The following is a 20,531-nucleotide window of genomic DNA, read 5'->3' on the forward strand; positions in this document are numbered from 1 at the left end:
TATATAAATTGTCATGTTCCTCCCTTGGATCTTGCCATACAATCTGTAATTGAATGAGTTGGGATAAATTGTCCCCTTGTCATAAGAGTCCATTCTGTCAGTAAAACTAATTTCAATTTCTTAAACATTGAAAGCCAGCTTCAGTATAAGGATTACCTGATCACGAAATCCAGATTATACAAATTCTGGGAGGCAGGCAAAGGTTTGGATGTCTATGTGATTGAATCGTCTTTAGGTCACTTCTGCTGATGTCTAATAAGGTATGGTCCTCTTCCTTCCGTAGCCCAGGGAGATAACCTGAACATGGTTTGCTTTTGAGTTATGACTACTTCTTCCTAACACAAATTTGCTTTTTTTTCTTAGGAGAGGATCCTGGAGTTAGGTTGCTTTCTCATAGTGTCATTTTTGAGATGCATACTCTTTGTTTTAAAGCAACAAATAAAACCTTACTTATTAATGTTTGTGATTTAGTGATATAATTTGTAGTCATTTTGTTTTATAATTCTCTTGACAAATTCCATTTAGGAAAGAATTAAAGTAAGGAAGGATGCGAAGAGCAAATGTTTTATTAAGTAATTTTTATCAGGAGATGGAGACTTTGTAGTGACATATTAAAGACTAACAATTCTGGGTCAGTTATGGGCATGTTCTTGTTTCAATATGAAATCTTGTAAAGTAAGTCTGTGTGAATTATATAATTACTTTCTGAGTGAGTGAAAAAAAACCTTAAATATATTTAGTTGTCTGGTTTTATTTTTTAGGATTCTGTGCAAAAATTAGAGGGTCACGTTCAAGAACACAGTTCATACCAGGTTTGCCTCACAGACCTAAACACCACACTGGATGATATCTCCAAGGAATATTTCAGTCTTTGTGGTGGAGCTAAGAACCAAATAATGGCTAAGGAGAAAATACAGAAATTACAGGTATTGAGCTATGTCCAAATATAATACACATTTTGGGGGAAAATCATATTCTTGACAACTTTGACTTTTCAGTAACTTTGAGCAAAGAAATTCAAGTGCTATTTAGAAAGGTCTCAGCACTTTGGGAAAAAAAAATGGAGGGAGGCATGCTTCTCTAGTGGTCAAGTCCATTGGTCAAGCCATTTGAACAGTGATTCAGTAGGCCCTTAGAAGAGACAGTTCTACCTATGACTAGCCTGACACTCCTCATTATCTTCATTTCCTAAACAACATAATTCCAGGGGATTCTGAGAAGCTGGAGGATGAAGGCAGCATAGCATGACCTCGAGGAAGTGAACCCATTTGCATTCTCCAGCTTGGGCAAATAGGAATTGCCTGAATCTTCCTTTTGAGACAATGTCTCACTATGCAGTCTAGGCTGGCCTTGAACTTGTGATTTCTTCCCTCAACCTCCCAAGTGTTAGGGTTATAATAGGTGTGCATGACCATATTTGGGGCATGGGAGCAGGGAGGGAGAGCGTCTAACTATGTAGCTCCACCTGGCCTAGAACTTGTACATAGACCAGGCTGGCCTTGAACTCACAGAGATACACCTGCTTCTGCCTCTCTATTGCTAGGATTAAAGGCATATGCCACCACATCTGGTGATTGACCTATTTTTACTTTATATAGCCTGCATGTGGCTGTGTACCATGTATATGCAGTCCCCATAGAGACCAGAAGAGGGCGTTGGAAATCCTGGGACTGAAATTAGACAGTAGTGAGTAGCCATGTGGAGGCTAGGAAATACACCCAGGTCCTTTGGAAGAACAGTCAGCGGTTTTATTGTAACCACTGAGCCATCTCTCCATCTCAGGAAGCTGTATGTATCTTAAGTGAAATATACCCAGCAAGTGCCTACTGGCAGCCTGTACAATGATTTCCTCATTACTTGGTACAGATTTCCTAGTTCTTATGAGAACTTGAAACTTCTATTAGAAAATTTGATGTGGGATACCACAGTGGTTTAAGTTTTTCCCCAAAGTTTCTTCTCTGAAGTATTAACACTTTCATTTTTATAATATACGTTTTGTATTAGTCAAGCAGGATACTTTATGATTTACAAAAAGTCACCCCACTCTTCTGAGGCCCGAATGGCGATACTTGCTATAACACACTCTGTTCTACTCCCAGGGACTGGAGAACAGACTCCGTTTCCAGGGCGGCGCATTAAAGAAGGCTTCTGCATTAGCAAAATCCATCAAGCAGAATACATCTTCAGTGGGACAGAAGATTATTAAAGATGACATAAAATCACTTAAGTCTAAACAAAAGGATTTGGAAAACAGAATTGAATCTGCCAAGCAGGAGTCTGAAAACGGTCTCAACAGCATCCTTAAATCCAAAATCTCGACAGAAAAATATGTAAAGTTTTCTCTGCCAGGTGAAGAGATGCCGGCCACTTCTGAGGTGCCCAAGCCCACTCAGGAGTTGGCAGCAGTGGGCGAGTTGGGGGGAGCCCGGGAAACAAGCACGGTAAGTGCTGTGATTGCGCTCTCTAGACACCGAGTCTGAGAGTAAAGAGGTGTGCCTCTTTCCAAAGAGTCTCAAATCAAGCATTCTGATTTGCTAATTAAGTCCTCAAAGGACTGGCTATTTGTGAAGCTCACTTGTCAAAAGAGCCCTCAGAAAATGGTCCAGATTTCTGTGGTGAAATGCTACTGTTCAGTCTGTTCAAATGTCAGTCATCAATTTAGGTTGATTATTCTCACCGATGTGTAATCAGATACAGTTTCGAGGGTCAGGAGCACAAAGGCAAATTAGAAAAGGCAAAAGAAAGAAAATGCGCTTTAGCCACTTCCCCAGTTTTTTTTTTTTAAATATATAGCCAAGAGCTTATTTTTTCCCCCATTTGGTCAATTTTGTAAATGAAATCAGAGACTGTTGCAAAGGAATAGGCTCCTTTCTCTCCTTTGTTAATGCTTTAGTGCAAATACAGCTGGGGCCGCTGCCGGGTCATCAGCGAGAAACACCAGTGCTGGGCTCCTCAATCTCTTAAGGAGAAAGAAGAAGTGTGTTTTCCTGTAGCTCTTTTCTTCTCTTTTAAAATGTTGTTTATAACACTTATAAGAGGTTTTACAATTTTATTTGTTTGTTTATTTATTTATTTATTTATTTATTTATAGGTATGTACGTGTGTGTCCTGAACATATGTATGTGTTCATACATACACACATATACATTGTGTGTGAGTGTGTGTGTGTGTGGTATGGAGGTGCACGCCCCTCTATATGTGTACGGAAGACCTGTATCACTCTCCATTTACCCCTTTGGTTTTGATGTGGGACCTTTTTCCAGAATGTGGGGCTTCCATTTTCTCATCTAGGGTGAAACCCAGCACGTCTCAGCTCCTCAGCACCTCTGCCTCATGGTACCGGGACCAAAGGCCTGCATAGCACACCTGGCTTGTCCCATGATGCTAACAATGGTTCAGCAAGAGCTCAACCCTGTGGAGAGCAAACACATGGCATTGCTGAAGGGGCTAATCACCCCCAAGCGTGTCAAGCTGCCTAATCACCTGTAAACAAATTTCTCCAGCCTATCCTTACTATGACACCCGGATCAATAGAATATATTGAAAACTGCAGGAAAATCATCATTCAAGAATGGCTTTTAATTTTTTTAGGCTTCAGTTGAATCTCAAATGATAAGAATTACTGAGAATGTATGACAGTTCCCTGAAAAGAGTGTTTTGTTTTTCATAGTAGAAGAATTTAAGACTTTATCTTAGTTAGAGTTTCTACTGCTGTGATGAAACACCATGACCAAAAAAGCAAGCTGGGGAGGAAAGGGTTAATTTGGTCTACCCTTCACATTGGAGTCCATCACTCAAGGAAGCCAGGACAGAAACTCACAGCCGGGCAGGAGCCTAGAGACTGGATCTGATGCAGAGGCCATGGCGGGCTGCTGCTACCTGGCTTGCTCTTCAAGGACTGCAAAGCCTGCTTTCTTATAGAACCCAGGACCACTGGAGCCAAGGAATGGCACCGCCCACAAAGGGCTAGGTCCTCCCCCCTCGGTCTCTAATTTAGAAAATGCCTTAGAGCCAGATCTTCTGGAGACATTTTTCTCACTTGAGGTTCCCTCCTTTCAGGTGACTGTAGCTTGTGTCAAGTTGACATCAAAGTAGCCAGCGTGGACTTCAAATCATTTTTCTAAGTCTGGATTACAGAAAGGTCATTTTGATTCTGTAGCAACATGCTTTCTTCTTTTGTAACGGGACATTTTCCTAAATCTGCATTTTGTGTTATTCTACTACCAGCGCTGTCCGTCCTCTCATCACACGTAACATCGCACTGTGTAAGGTGAAGAGCAGTGCCAAAGTTGAACAGTAGCACGGGGGAGGGAGGTCAGAGATCAACTCTTATGAGTAAGACCCAGGTGGAGTGAAGCCCGTGCCACAGCTCGGTGTGAATAGCTGGGTGGGAGCCTTAGCATAATGAACACACAGGGCATAGGAGGGGAACGATTTAGTTCATGATAAAGATGATTGATCAAAAAAAAAAACTGTTTAATCCAAAGCTGTGGTGACAGTGCTGGAGAGCGTGGCCGAGCCTCAGGCCCAGCTGTTCCAGTAGTGAGAGCCTAGCTCATAAGACAAAGGCAAACAAAGTACCTGCTATAGCAAAAGCAAGCCCTTCATTCACCAAACATTTATTGAACGCCGGTGAAATGTCTTGGTGGATAAAGTTGCTTGCCACCAAACCTGACACCCTGAGCTGGAGTCCCAGGACCCACCTGGTAGAAGAGAACTTCAGAAAGTTGTGTTCTGACCTCCATAGGCAAGCTGTAGCACATGCACAACCTCTCACAGATAGACAGGTCAATCGATGGAGAGATAGATGGGAAATATTTACTGAGACCTATTTTGGGCGAGTTGTTCTGGTAGAATGTGAAGACACAATTTTCACAGCTTTCACTGATGTTCCCTACATGTCGTTTTGGATTCTGGAGGAACTTTCTTGAGATATATTTTAGGACTTATTTTTATTATTTATGTCTATCTATCTGAGAGTGTGTGTGTGTGTGTGTGTGTGTGTGTGTGTGTGTGTGCGCGCGCGCGCGTGTACTCGTGTGCATGTGCAGGGGTCTGTGGATGCAGAGTCCCTTGAAAGTGGGGTTATAGGGGTTTGAAAGCCAACTGATCTAGGTGCTGGGATCCAAACTCAGCTCATTTTAACAGAGCAGAAAGCAACACTCTTAACCACTGAGCCCCCTAACAGGTTATTATAACTGGTCCCTAGAAGAATTTTAAAAGCTTTTTTATATTTTTTTTACTCCATCTCTGTCTCTGTCTCTCTCTTGTCTCTTTCTTTTATAGTTTTGGGCAGTAAATATTTTCCGATAACATTGATTTGAGTTTTGTTGGAAGCATGGCTGTGCTTGCCAGGAATCATTGTGACGACATTTCTGTCTTTGAATCCATCGCTCAGACTTTTATTTAGATGGAGAAGATATTTTTGATTGGGACTATTGATCGGCTCTGTCTTATTACTGAAGTGATTAAAGCAGGCTTAGAGGGAAAAAGACAGTGGGAAGGGTTTGGATGGTGTCCATTCAAAGCATGCTACGTATTTTTATAAATGTGGTTTCTAAGCGCTGTGAGATGCACACAGACAGAGCTGCCCTCCCTTCCACCCTCCTGTAAAGGTCAAGTGAGTTAAAGAAGAGGTGATCAGAGGCGGGGACTGTCCAGTCTCTTAGGACTTCATGTATTATCTAAAGGAAATGAGAGTGAATAGAAACAAGGAACATCATGCATTCCTAACTTTTTACATTTTAAAAACAATTAGAGTGACATTCCAGCTTATTTGGCATGATCCTTTCTGTCCCATTCTTCCCAGGTTGCAATCTATGTGACAGAATTGCTTCAGAACTCCCCAAACCTTTTGTCTGTAATGATTTTCTAACTTCCTTGTCACTACATATAATTGGTTTTCTGTTCTTTTCAAAAAGAATTCTGAGCATTTATAGTTTGATGCATGAGAAACCTGGGTAGACAAATCCTAGAAGACAGATGATTGTCCATGCGGGCAAGTAAGCCAGGCTTCTGGCAGTGGGTAAGCAACCAGAGGTGTGGCCAGAGTCAGTGCTTAGAGGGGAAGGAAGACCATGTAATGAGTCAAAGCAGGATTCAAAACAGTGGTGGCTGAGGTTTGTGTCAGCTGGTGTTTATCCTGGTACCTTGAGGGGGAGGGGAACCCTAAACACATATGTATACACATGCATACGTGCACCCTGTGCATGTGCATATGTGAATAGCAGAACCCATTGCTAGGACTTGTATCCATTCCATCTTTCAAGTATACTTCCTCGTTCTTCTGGCTAGTATAAACATCTTGCTTCTCATCTTAGAGACATTGTTTACAGTCCAGAGTTTATTCTCTCATAGGACTAGTGAACTCCAAAGCACGGCCAATCAGCAGTGTGCATTTGAGAACATGCTCCAAAGACCTAAAATCTTAGGCTTCAAAGAAACCATATAAAATGTGTCTCTTAGTTAGGAATGGTGATACAGGCCTATGATCTGAGCTCTTGGGAGGTGGATGAAGAGTATCTGGAATTCAAGGGCAGCTTCTCCTACACCGTGAGTTGGAGGATAACCTGGTCTACAAGGGACCCTGTCCCAAAAACCAAAAAGAAAGTGTGTGTCCTGACCCTTAGATGTTATGCTAGGGAACTGAAGCCCAGAGAGTTGAGGCAGAAACTTGGGCATCCTTTACTTAGTCTGATTCTCCAAACTCGGCCCGCTGTTTTACATATATTTTACATATATTTACATATGTTTTGCATATGTAGATAGTTAGGATCTATGTGAGATCTAGCAGTGTGAAGTTAAACAAGTTCAAATAGGTTTCCTTTGCTCCATGACCTTAAATATACTCACACCCTGTGACCTTTGCTGAGCTGTTGTGGGCACCTTTCGGGTACCGCCAGGTTTCTTCCAAACCTCAACTGTCTGTCTCTGAGCCCCATCCAAACTCAAATCCCATCATTCCTCCTCAATGGCTGGTCAACAGCTGCCAGAGTTACAGGTCCTCAGTCTCTCGCATCACTCACAAGTTATTGATATCAACCAGAAGGGGCTCAGTAAAATAGTCCTTGTTTTTCCATCTGATTGGAATTCATGTTATCCTTTCAGTTGAAAAAATGATTAAGCAGACAATAAAGAGTCAAATGTCGACATGGCCTCTGTTCTCATAGATCCTTTAGCTGGAGATGGGGGACACAGTAATCACTAAGTTAAACAAATGAGAGTCCAGTTACTGAAACTTAGGATGGAAGCTGTCCTCCCTAGTCGCCTTTAGCTACGTTGTTGGAGTTCAGTGGTAGGGTGGGGAGGAAGCAACATCTGAGCATAGATGAAGAGGTCGGCTGGAGCTGGCAGAGCCTGGCTGGGCATGGGCAGCTCTGGACAGAGGGGTGGGATGGGGAAAGTGGGAGGCATGTCCCTGGCTTAAGAACTCTGTGGTTCCCTGGGCGTGGTGGTGTTGCATGCCTTCAATCCCAGCACTTGGGAGACAGAGGCAGGCGGATTTCTGAGTTCGAGGCCAGCCTAGTCTACAACGTACTACAGGAGAGTGTTTGGTTTGGGAGATATGGTTAGAGGATTTATGGAGGGTGGGCTTTAAGTTTCTTTAATATAGAAAATTATATCACTTTAATCTTTGTTTTCAGTCATGTAGGGTTTTTGTTCTTTAATTTATGTCTCTGATTTAAGATAAAACATTCTATAGTAGTATTTACAAAATAAAACACAGCAGAGGCTGGTGGGAGGCCATGAGGAAGTGACGGAACTTTCCAGGAACCAATCAGGGAGGGCCTGACCTGGGTTCTAACCTCCCTGGCATGAGCCAAAGGAATGTTGCCTGTTATGTTTGAAATGTTCGTTTGAGGGATTCTGTTGGCCTTTCTTTCGTGGTTGAAAACGGCTTTGGGGGTAATGAACACATGGATTTGGGGGCTGATTGGAAGTGTTTGATATACATTGTCTGACCATTGAAGTCTGACATTACAAATGTTGCCTGTGACATCCTGGGTAACAGTGGTCCTCAGATGCCAGCTCTTCAGGTAAGAGGAAGTTTTGGATTCTTGGTGGATGGCAGGAATAGATAACTCTCTCCCAGGGCCTGGTCTCTAGGCCTTTGGTGAGGGCTCTCTTGTGTGCAGGGGGTAGACATTTGTGGGGTTTTCCAAGGAGGTGAGAGGAGTCAGGCACCACCTGCAACAGTGTTCCCCCTCTGCAAGTGTGCCCCCTGCAAGTGTGCCCCCTGCAAGTGTGCCCCCTGCAAGTGTGCCCCACCCCCATGCCATTCTCAACCCATTGCCTCCCTGGATCTCTCCCCGTGAGTTTGTTTTCTACATAGGTTTTCACCAGAGCTGAGTTAGGATCTCAGAACTGGAGGAGGGAACATGAACTTGTAAAATCATAATTGTCATATTTCAAAGCAGTGACTTATGATGTGTTATTTCAAACATGAGTACCCTGCTCTCTTACCAGTGAGAGCTGGCCAAACTCCAGGCAGGTGCTTATTTTATGTAAACTTTTGATTACTGTTTTCAGATTTACAGGACAGTTACAAAGATAGTATTGAACATTCCCTTATATCCCTGCATAGCGTCCCCTGTTGTACAGTACTGGGGGTGGGGGTGTTGCTTTTGGTTTGCTTATGTGTTTTGTGAAGTTCATGTGACCCTGCCTTGAACATGCCAGGCACTGTCTCTTCTCCATCCCTATCTCCCAAAACTGTTGGTATGGTGTCTGGTACATGTAAGTGTTCAGTACATACTTAGAGCCATGACTTAGAGAGTAAAGGTGCCTGCTGCCAAGCCCAAGGACCTGAGTTCAATCCTTGGGACTAGAGGGAGAGAAGCAAGTCCTGCAGATTGCTCTCTGATGGTCAGACATGTGCATGTATATGCACGCATACATTCACGCACATGCGCACACACATACACACACTAAAATCTAGTTTAAAAATAAAACAGAATTAGCCATTGAAAATGAAGTCAACACAAATGCCCCATTGATACCCTAAGTTCCTAAAACATTGGAAAAAGATCAATGATTCCTTTATAATGTCTCGCACCTCACATAGGTCTTCATTTGTTATGCTAGTGTGTTATGGGGTCATGTGCACACATGCTTACACATGTGCACACGCTCCCTCAGGTAAGCTTTCCGCCTTTTATCCTGAGGTAGGATTGCTGGGATTGCAGATATGGGTTACCACAGTGGGTTTTCTTCTTTTTTTCTGTAGCTTCTGAGCGTTGAACTTGAGTATACAGGATTGCTTGTCTAGCACGTGTATGCACCACGTCATCTCCCCAGTGGCCAAGATGTTATCCTCTTTACCAACTGGCTAGAGGCCTAATTTAGTCTCAGTATCATGTCATCTTGGTGTTTTCTCACTCACCTACTTGTTTTGAACTACTGATAAGTAGAAATGAGCAGCTACGCTTTGCCTGGACCTCCTCAGTTTGTGAATACTAAGTATGAATTTGGGAACTGTCGGCTCTCCCGTGTCTGTTTCACTTCTTTTAGGTTAAATGTTATACCTCAGTATACAATGAAGCAATGGGATTCTGGAATGTATACTACCATGACAAAAATGTCTCATATTGGGGAAAGAGTGCCAGTGCAGGCATTAATTATGCTATGGGAATAAAGCCCATCTTCGGTAGTACCCAGATATACTTCTTGGAAGCCTTTAGCCTGAGTCAGTAGGAGGAACTGGAATGGTTGTAATCAAGGAAAATGAAAGTGGTTCATTTGGATGGCAGGCTATTCAGCAATTAATCTTTTTATGTTTTCAGAACTCAGCCGTGGAAATGATTTTGTCAAAACAACTTTCTCTCAATGTTCAAGAAAGCATGCAAAACGCCCAAGATGAGCTGGAAGTCAATGAGCTGCAGAATCAACCTTTAGAATTGGACATTATGTTAAGAAATGAACAATTAAAAAGGATGGAGGTATGGGAACATGAAAACCACTAACGGCATGATTGCATCGTTTACCCAGTGCAATACAATATATTTTAATTACCAAAAACTTGCTTGTATGGAGTGAAAAGTCTTATTTAACCTTTGCCTGATGATCAATTTGGTAACTATATAATTATGTACTAATCAGTAAGTTGTATAACTCCAGCCATTTGAAAAGGGGGAGAGTTTAATGAACATTCGACTTCTTTCTGTACCACGAAGTTCTGGAAACTTCGGTGAGAGTTTGGGGAATGTGACTCATCATACATTTTCACAGCTCCACGTTGTCTGGCTATGGACAGACTGTCTTTCCTAATCATCAGTGTGCTGTAGCTTCCTCCTTTAGATTGACAGCTGTGTTTATCAGCAGTAATAATGCATTTCTAGTTACTAAACCTGAAAACCTTATACATGGCCATGTTTCTACAAGTGAAACTCTAGATCAGCTAGTTCTGGCTTGTGGGTCCATCCCTTTGGGCGTCAAATGTCCCTTTCACAGTAGTTGCCTAAAACCATCAGAAAACAACAGGTGTGTTCATGTTCATGTGTGTGTGTGTGTGATTTTTTTGAGACAGGTTTCTCTGTGTAACTCTGGCTGTCCTGGAACTCACTCTGTAGACCAGGCTGGCCTCGAACTCAGAGCTCCACCTGCCTTTGCCTCCCTAGTGCTGGGATTAAAGGCATGCACGACCGCTGCCTGTCTGGAAACACAGATATTTACATTGCAATCATAACAGTAGCAAAATTACAGTTATAAATTTAGCAACTAAATAATTTTATGGTTGCGGATCAGCACAGCATGAGGAACTGTGTTAAAGGGTCACAGCATTAGGGAGGGTGAGAACTGCTGGTCTGGATGGTTTCTGGTGTTTCAGATAACTCTACAGAAGAGTAAACATGTATCTAAGCCAGGAGAAGGGTGATCGCTTACTCGTTGATCTCTGTGTGACTTCCTTTAGGAATTATATACCCACTTGGAAGCAAGAAAAGCAGCCCCTGAACTTCTGAAACAGTCGCAGCATCTCAACCAAACAGAAGAGCAAGCCTCGGTTCTGCCCACTTCCAAATCTCCAGTGTGCCACTTGGGCAGTCTACAGCAGGAGGTTCTTACCTTGAAGAAAATTAAAGAAAGACAGTATGGCCTCCTTCGTGGTTTTCAAGACCAGCTGGTTATAGCTGAAGCCTCGCTGAATGCCTTCTTGACAGAAGTGGAAAGCCTCAAAGTGTAAGTATAAGGAGACTTGGGTTCTTTGCTCCCTTGCAGCCCACGTTCCAGTTTATGCTGCAGAAGGACATCAGGATTGTGAAATCAGGCATGGAGACCAATTCCATGTTGGACACTAGTTTAGGGTGTTCATGGGGCTCTAACAAAAAGTTACAGACTGGGTAGCTTAGGAACAGTGACTGATTACTGTGGTGAGGTTGGAAAGACCAAGGTCTAAGATGCTGGGAAATGTTGTGTCTGATGAAGCTTTTCTCTATCTCAGGATATCAGCCAGCCATGTCTTGCCAGGATAGAATGAGCTCTGGGGACAGGGATGAGGGTTGGGAGTGTCTCTTAGCTATTCATGTTCACAAAGGCTCTACTTCCCAATACCATTATATGGTCACTTAGCTTTCAACATAAGGCATTTTGTACCCAAGACCCTGTTTCAGGGGAACAATTCAAGTGTCTGTCAGATGGCTTGGTGGGTAAAGGCTCTTGCTACCAAGCTTGGCAACCTGAGTTTGATACTCAGCATCTAAGTGGAAGGTGGGAACTATTGCCCACACAAGTCTCCCCTACCCCATAAAGAAATAAGTATATGTTTTTAAAAAGCAAACAAACCCAGGAAACAGCAAGAATAAAATGAGAATTTGTTTGGGGTGAGCATAGGCATTCAAACCATAGCAGAAGCTGTTTAAGAACTTTATGGGACTCATGTTCTGTGTGTACGTGTGTGTGTGTTACTGAGTACTGTGTTTTACACATAATTTAGTAAACAATAGTGTGAATATCTTCTATATATGCTGCCTAGTACCAATATAATCGGTTTAAATTACTGCATATTGAATATTACATATCTTAACTGTTTCATTTAAATGTATGCTTTCAGGAGGTCAGCAAGATGGCTCAACAGATAAAGGTGCTTGCTGCCAAGCCTGATGATCTGAGTTCAGTCCTCTGAACCGATGTGTCTTAGTGTTTCTTTTGCTGTTAAGAGACACCATGACCATGGCAACTTTCATAAAGAAAACCATGTAATAGGGGCTGGCTTACAGTTTCAGAGGCTTAGTTCATTATTAGCATGGTTCTACATCCAGATCAACAGGCAACAGGAAGAGACAGTGACCCTAGGCCTGGCTTGAGTTCCTGAGACCTCAAAGCCTGCCCCCAGAGGCACACTTCCCCAAGGCCACACCTACTCTAGCAAGGCCACACCTCCTAATAGTGCCACTCCCTATTGGCAAATAGATTCAAATTCATGAATCTATGGGGGCAATTTCTATTCAAGCCACCACACTATATAAACGTGGAAGGGGAGAAATGACTCCCCAAAGTTGTCCCCTGACTTCTCCATCCATGCTATGGCCTGAGTCCCCCTACCTCCATCATACACTAATAAGAATAAATATGTTTTTCCTTTGGCTTCAAAAATAACACATGGTAGATATAGAGATCTTAATGTATAAATATTTCTTATCATAAAGTTTTGTTTTATGCATACCTCTAAACAGACTTTATTTTCAGTACTATCCTTTAAAACAATTTTATATTCATAAGATTGGCTATTCTTGGTGGGAAGGAAGGGTGGTAACAAGGGGTTTGGATACTGTGGTAGCTTCTCTGGCTTAGACTAAGCTTGGGGAGAGAGACTTTCCATTTGTAAGTCATTTACCTACCTTCTTCTCTTCGCCTCACTCCTTTCCCTTTATTTCTTCATTTTTGTTCTTTTCCTAGAGGCTCGCTAGACAGTGCAACCTATCTGGGGAAGATCAAGAAGTTCCTGGGATCGGTGGAAAAACAGAAAGGCTCTTTGAGCAAGCTTCACATGGAGCGGGCCCATTTATCCAGCCTCCTGACAGCCGACGACCAGAAGCTGGTGGAGAGCCAAATGAAGCAACTTGAACATGGGTGGGAACTTGTGGAGCGGCTGGCTCACAGGAAGTGTTTTCAGCAAGCTACAGAACACGGTGAACTCACCTACCTCCTGAAGAAGGCCCAGGACCTCAAGGTTTCTCTGCATCAGCAGCAACAGCGCCTAACGCAAAGTCTGAACTCTCCAGAACAACAGGCGGGGGATGTGGACATGGTGACTCCAGCCGCCGAGCTCCAGGCAATCAAGTATGAGTTTTCTGCTTTAAAGCGGCAAGCTGAGCTTCGTATGAAGAGGCTTTGGGGAGAAAAGGATAAGAAAACTCTGGAAGATGCAATAAAGAATTTAAATAAGCAACTGGAGGCACTGGAGCCGCTAAACCAAGAGGTAGAAACTCGGGTTAAAAAATGTGAGCTACAGGACAGGGTAAAGGAGACTCTATCCTGGGTGAAGAACACACTGGCAGAACTCCTTGTTCCCATCGCCCTTCTCCCTGACAACATCCTTTCTCAGATCAGAGAGTGCAAGCTGATTCATGATGGTGTTCTGGCTAAGCAGCAGGCGGTGGAGTTGCTGGTGGAAGAAGCCAGAGGCCTCACCCCCAACCTTGCAGCTCGTGAGAGGGATGGTTTAAATACTCTCCTGGAGGATTTACAGAGCCAACACCAAGCACTGCTTTTAAAATCAACACAGAGGTCCCAGCAACTAGAACTGAAGTTGGAAGAGAGAAGCAAATTGTTTGCGATTACAGGAAAGGCTCAGCTCACACTTGAAGAGAGTGAGACACTGATGTCTCCCACGAGGGAAAGAGCCTCCACGGAAGCCGAGCTGGAGCGTCGCCTCGCCATCTTTAAGGCGTCCCAGCAGCAGCTACAAGACATGGAGAGCTTAATCTCAGCACATCTTCCAGAACTTACGAATGCCTACAAGGATGCAAATGTGTTTGAGAGATTATTTCTGGATGATCAGTTAAAAACTCTCAAAACAAGGACCAGCAGGACACAGAGATTCCTTCAGAATAACTGTAACGAACTCAAGCACAAGATCAAGTCTTACAGAGAATTCCATGAAAAATCAGTGGCGCTTCAGAAAGCGGTCGAGAGCATCCAGCCCAGCGGACTTCTCCCGCTCCATCAAGAGCTGAAGCAGGATGTCAAAGAGCAACTCGGTAGTCTTAGAGACAAGCTGGCTGCTATTCAAGGCAGCATCTCACAAGTGTTGACATCTGGAGAAGTGTTTGACTCTATAGGGCTAAGTTTGGATAGTTCACTTCTTGAACGGTTACAAACCCAAGTGCTTGAAAGAGAGAGGGAAGTGGAAGAAAAAATTAAACAACTGGACACATTTTTAATAGCACGGGACAGATACCAAGCATCCGTAAGTAAGATAAGGGCTGTGGATTTGCAAATTAAGACAGGGGCTGAATCACTGCTGAAAGTCCCCAATCCGTCACCAGAAAGCACCCTGCTCAACGCACACACTTTGATTCAGAAAATTGAAAAATCCAAACGCTTGCATGGTGAGATCATCAGGAAATTAAGCAAAAACAAGGCTCTTGACGACTCGTTCAAAGAGAGCGAGATGCGGCAACTAAAGCTAAATGCAGAAGAGAATTCTAGGCTTCAAGAGGCTCTCCAGAACATGCTGCTAGAATTGCAACCAAAAGAAGTGGGTGAAAAGGCATTCCAGGATAAACTAGAAAACGCCCTACATGTTTTAGAGCAAGTAAAGTCTCGGTTACAGCAGCCTTTATGTATAAATTTGGGGGCTCAACATATTCAACAGGAGATAGAGACTTGGGGAGCATTTGGCGAGCAAGTTGAGGCAGAAATGTGTGGTCTTAAAGCCGTGAGGGTTACTGGGGAGCAAAGAGAAGAAAACGCTTCTGGATCCGGTGGCATGGAGGCAAAATTACAGGACATTGAAAGTCTTCACATGGAGCTTAGCGAAAGCATTGATTTACGCACAGTAAGTTGTCTCTGAAATTAGGCGTTTTAAGAAAGGCATCTATCCTTACTGGTTGTTTGCTTCAGGTTATGTCAGTACTCCTGAAGACAGTGTAGGTTCTACAGGAGAGTTCTCTGAAGGAAGACACCTGCCTTCTAAATGGCCCAGAGCCACTTTATCACGCTGACTCACTTAACATCAAACTGCAGTGCCTTATAAATTTGAGAAGAGATGAAGCTGACATCTTTGTTTCCTTCATAAGCCCCATTGACATCAGAACAAGGTTTTTTTTTCTCCCCTTTAGTTATAGTAAAATGATATAGAGTAGAAGTTTGGTACAGAGGGAAACACAGCAAATGTAACTAATGTTTACTTAGAACTTACATTGTACTGAGGGCTGGAGGTAGCGGATGTTAAGTGTTTGTTAGCCTTGTTAAAATGAAAAATTGAGGGCTAGGGGTATAGCTCATTGACAGAGTGCTTGCCCAGCGTGTGCAAAGCCCCTGGGTTCAATTCCCAGCACTGAAAAAAAAAAGTTATAATAAGAAAGTTGAATCTCAGAAAGATCCTCCTGGGATGCTCTTAGAGCACCGACAAAATCAGGATTCAAGCTGACATTTGTCTAAGTCTACAGCAGGTGTCCTTATATCTAAGGCCCATGGGCCAAATCCTGTCCATGGTGTTTGATTTATAAATAAAGTTTTACTGGGGCACAGCCATACCTCCTATTTACCTAATGTCTGTGGCTGCCTTCTTGCTACAACGGCAGTGTTGAGTAGTTGTGATAGCTTGCTGACTTCTGTTGGCGAACAAGTCTAACACACTCTCCGTCTCCTTCTGAGAGTTAGCAAGTATCTCAGTCACGATCCCAGTGTACCAGCAGTGGGTAGCTGGTACCCAGCATGCCCTTCTCTAACCCGTCATCTTTAATCTATAGAAGGGAGAAACTCATTTCTTTTACTCAGAGTTATCGTAAGATAATGGGTGCAAATGCCATAGAAATTTAAGAGATGGTAAACCCTTGTGTGCTATTTAAATGATTTTGTAAGAAATGCTGAATAATTCTAGTGCTTTGTTTGCTTTTAATGGTTTCTAGAAACACTCTGTACAACTCACCCCACCCAGGAATAAATTGATTAGCACTGGACAGGGAGAGATCTTTAAATTCATTTGCTACTTTCAAGACAAGGCTGTGGTATAGGGGCATCTGATGATGTGTCTGAACTGAAGTTGATGGCAGATATGCTAGTCACATGAGACGCAAGAGATCTGACTTTTTGTGGCTATTTTCACTTGTCCATAGATATTACAGTTATAGACATTATATGCAATGCTTCATTCATTTCATAGCCTGTGGAAGGATCCCAAAATAGGAATTATATACTGACCAGCAAGATTATGAGATGCTATTTTAAATTTAAATAGATTTCTTTGAAAATAGGACAATTTTTTTAGCTACTCATTCTTAAATATTAATGTAATGCTGTAAAACCTATAAGAACAGGAAATCAGCTCCCCTGAGACTCAGAGAATCAGTGAATGCACCATATTTGAGGATAACAAGTTGGGAAATTATATGACCGTGTTTGATCTTCAATTCACCAGAATGTCCTGGACGATGCCTATGAAAGTGCAACCCGCTATGGCGAGTTAGTCACCAGCGCAGTGAGGATCATCACGTCCCTGGAAGCCATGCTTTTATCATACAGAGTAGACCTTCACAATCCCAAAAAGTCCCTGGAGCTGGCGCGCCGTAAACACGAGGAATTGCAATCGGTAGCAGCTGATTTACAGAGCCTTAGCGAGACATTGGGGGCTATCTCCAGCCCTGAGGCCAAAGAGCAACTCCACTGTACTTTACAAGCACTAGTGGCTTACAATTCAGCTCTGAAGGCAGGGCTGGAATCCCAGGAAGCTGAGGAAGAAAGGTAGGTCGCCCATACTTTTGAGTAACAGAATATCATTTTATTTGTCTTTATAATTAATATGCATATCAGAGGAAATTTGAATGTGGGAAAGTTTAAAAAGTCACCAAAGAAAACCATGCTAAGTGTTTCATTATATTTTAATTCCTTCTTGTTTAGTATTTGATACACATAATAATACTATATATAAGTGTGTAGATATAAGGGATGAAGACAAGACAAACGCCTTTACACCCAAAGTGTCCAAAGTAAACCTCATTAACTTGAATTTTCTCATGAGCTCCTCCTCCCTTTCACTAGGAAATAATTTTTTTTATTATTGTATTCTTGCTGTATTTATGTCCTGTTCTTAAAATCTTTATTCTGTCATTCTCTAACTTGAAACATATTTTTTTAAGTTCATCTCTTTGATCATAAGGTTTAGTCACACTCTTGTCTGTTCCACACTCCCTTATTGATGGACATTTGAGTTTCTAGTTCTTGCATTAAACCACAGTGCTTCGAGGAACATGTTGAAGTACAAGAGCCTCCCTTGGTTATGTAAGAGTGTGATAGCCCAGATCAAGGGGCTGCAACTCCTAACATTAAATCACCCACTAATTTCCACTAAACCAGGTACATATTCTAGTTGTCCCCGCTCCTTGCTAACACTAGTCATTAAAAATAAGGGTGGGCTGGAAGATGGCTCAGTGTGTAAGGTTTGCAAACATGAGGACCCAAGTTCAAATCCCCAGAACTCATGCAAAAACTTGGGCATAGCCTCTTCATGTACCTGTAATCCTAGATCTACAGGGGCAGCCAGCCTAGCTCCAGGTTCAATGAAGGGCCCTGTCTCAAGAGGAAAGATAGAGAATAAGAGAGCAAGTCACCATGCATGTGGGGAAGCAGGCTCCTCTGTTCAGATGTGGGTACATACCTTGTACGCATACAGAATAAGAGTCTGGTGGTGAAGTGGCTCACACACATACACATATGCACACACTCAAAGTGTAGTGTGTGTTTTTTTGTTTTTATTGTTGTTTTGAAACTACTATCTTGCCTCAATCTCACTATGTAGACTAGAGTAGCCTCAAACTTAAGTCAGTCAGGCCCTCTGACTCTGCTTCCTGAGTGTGAATGCTAGAATTTCAGCTATGAGAGTTCTTTTTTTTTTCAAGACAGGGTTTCTCTGTATAGCCCTGGCTGTCCTGGAACTCACTCTGTGGACCAGGCTGGCCTCGAACTCAGAAATCCGCCTGTCTCTGCCTCCCAAGTGCTGGGATTAAAGGTGTGCGCCACCACCGCCAGGTGAGCTGTGAGAGTTCTTAAGTTATTTGTTAGTTTTTTTAGTTTTTTTCCTAGGGAGTAAACACAAGGTCACACGTGTGTTGAGCAGTGCTCTCCTGCTGAACTACACACTAGCTCCTGAAAATAGAAGTGTAAACTGTTCTCACTGGAGGATTGGAGGACTTAGGCAGCACCTACTTCGTGTATATAATTTTATAGTGCTTTTAAAAATATATCACAATTAAATATAAACTATCTTGCTTCAATTTTTTTTTACTATATAACATTCATCTTTTTCCTCGTCCTGACAAACATTTTATGATAGTAATCACAATCCGTAGATACAACTCTGGGATGACTTGTTGTTACTTGCATAATCGTGTTTTTTTGTTAGATTGCCTTTTTGCTGTTTTAACTAATGCAATTATGTATAAAAGGCTTTTACTACACAATGATTTTATCCTGGTTTTGGTAAGTTCTTTATATTTGAGATTAACTCTCTAAAACACACAGCTGAACATATGAATCCAAATGTGGACATTGGGACAGTTTTAAGGTTACATGGCTTTCTCCCAAAATTCAGCCTACTGGCAGATGATTGGTAGTGCATGAAAAAACTCAATCTCTTTCTCTCTCTCTCTCTCTCTCTCTCTCTCTCTCTCTCTCTCTCTCTCTTTCTACCTCCCTCTCCTTCTCCCTGTTCCTTTCTCTCTCCCTTCCTCCCTCTCTCTCTACAAGTCTGTAGTCTGTCTGCTTGCCTGCCTAACTTAGTGTTTTGTGGATAACTGTATCTGTCTGTTTAAAGCCATCGATAGATGCTTTTGGGGATGAGTAGTCAATAAAAATGTTTAAATTCCTTGAATGACAAAACAAAACAAAAACCCTTTATGTGTGTATGTATAGAGATACATTAATAGGAAAAATTTATTTTTTTTTTCTAATTGCTTCTTCAGGTGCCTGGAGAATTACAAATGCTATAGAAAAATGAAAGAAGAAATTTGCTCTCGGCTCAGGAAAATGGAGACAGATCTTGGACAGTCCGTAGCCCCATTGCCCAGGTCTTACAAAGAAGCTTTAGCCCGCCTGGAACAGAGCAAGGTAACATCATCAGTTTGTGGATAGTCTGTGTCAAGACCCAGGAGAACAAACAGGTGACATCAGAGGGCACAGCTCAGCTATAACACACGGGAGTCTTCAAACACCCATGAAAGTGTCCCAACTGGAGGCTGAGGTGGGAAGATGATCTGACCCCTTCAGTTGATCAGATCCACAGTGCAGTCCCCACCCCCTCAGCATCCTGCCCTGTGGACCACCTTTCTAAACCTTCCCTTTTCTTATGTTTTGAGGCATGCTACTAGATCCGTGACAGAACAGTCACCACATCTGTCCAGTTTTGATCATTTCCTATACCATTGCTAATGAGACAGAGTCTCTTTATCCTAAGTTTCTCCTGACTCTACTCTTCTACCTCATGAGGTCGCAGGCATGAGCCTACATACCTGGTTTTACTTTAAAGTTGTTTTGTTTGTTTGTTTGTTTGTTTTTGTACACACAGTAGACAAGCACTCTACAACATGAGAACATCCTCAGCTTGTAAAACAACTGATTTTTGCCTATTTTCATCTATTAAAATTAGTGGTGCTCTATTATTATGCTTTCGGTTTCTCTTTCTTCCTTCCTTCCTTCCTTCCTTCCTTCCTTCCTTCCTTCCTTCCTTCCTTCCTTTCTGTCTTTCTTTTTTTTAAGATTTGTGTATTATTTCATGTGAGTACACTGTAGCTGTCTTCAGACACACCAGAAGGTATCAGATGCCATTACAAATGGTTCTGAGCCACCATGTGGTTGCTGGGAATTGAACTCAGAACCTCTGGAAGAGCAGTCAGTGCTCTTAACCACTGAGCCATCCCTCCAGCCCTGATTTGGGTTTCTTAGTTACTTTTTTATTTATTTATTTTTGAGGCAGAGTCGTGCCACATAACTGATCTTGAACTTGTAATCTCTCTGCCTTTGCCTTCTGAGTGCTGGGATTACAGGTAGGTGCCATTGCTTCTGACTTGTCATTGTGATTCAGATGAGACCATTCCACCACCAAAAAGAAACTGAGCAAACACAGAAAGAACTCCCAAATACTGCATTGCTGGATGATACAGCAAACACTGTGTAAATGACCTCGCAAAATATTTACCTTTGAGAATCTTTTCTAACTCTAAAAAGTTTGCTTTTGGGTTATGAGTTCCACACCCCTCCCAATACTCACCCCAAGTTCCTGCAGAATGTAATATGTAAGTCATTCTCTCCCTGGCACTAAGTGACTTTCAAAGAAGGTGGATCTGGTCATAGTTGAAGAATATTAAAATCATTAACTG

The 20,531-nt window shown here is 42.4% G+C and overlaps 2 protein-coding genes across 2 annotated transcripts in view; both read left to right on the forward strand.

Moving 5' to 3' along the window:
* Positions 1–248: 248 nt before the first annotated feature.
* Positions 249–9,329, forward strand: LOC114640118 (nesprin-2-like). The gene is made up of 4 exons (XM_028789044.1): positions 249–260; positions 762–926; positions 2,100–2,441; positions 9,227–9,329. The coding sequence occupies exons 1-4, from the start codon at positions 249–251 to the stop codon at positions 9,266–9,268; spliced, it is 561 nt and encodes a 186-aa protein (XP_028644877.1). The 3' UTR covers positions 9,269–9,329.
* Positions 9,330–13,749: 4,420 nt separating this feature from the next.
* Positions 13,750–20,531, forward strand: part of LOC114640748 (nesprin-2-like) — a 154,360-nt gene continuing 147,578 nt past the window's right edge. The window contains exons 1-3 of the mRNA XM_028789805.1: positions 13,750–14,995; positions 16,580–16,902; positions 19,119–19,263. Of these exons, the coding sequence (XP_028645638.1) occupies positions 13,817–14,995; positions 16,580–16,902; positions 19,119–19,263 (1,647 nt within the window). The 5' untranslated portion in view covers positions 13,750–13,816. The remainder of the gene's footprint in view (positions 14,996–16,579; positions 16,903–19,118; positions 19,264–20,531) is intronic.

The sequence above is a fragment of the Grammomys surdaster genome, unplaced genomic scaffold, assembly GCF_004785775.1.
Source record: "Grammomys surdaster isolate TR1022 unplaced genomic scaffold, NIH_TR_1.0 127, whole genome shotgun sequence".
NCBI classification, from domain to species: Eukaryota; Metazoa; Chordata; class Mammalia; order Rodentia; family Muridae; genus Grammomys; species Grammomys surdaster.

Excerpts from the sequence above, each read along its gene's own strand:
- LOC114640118 (XM_028789044.1), top strand. Across the intron at positions 927-2,099 it reads AGAAAATACAGAAATTACAG|GGACTGGAGAACAGACTCCG; the intron begins GTATTGAGCTAT and ends TTCTACTCCCAG. Across the intron at positions 2,442-9,226 it reads GAGCCCGGGAAACAAGCACG|CTTCTGAGCGTTGAACTTGA; the intron begins GTAAGTGCTGTG and ends TTTTTTCTGTAG.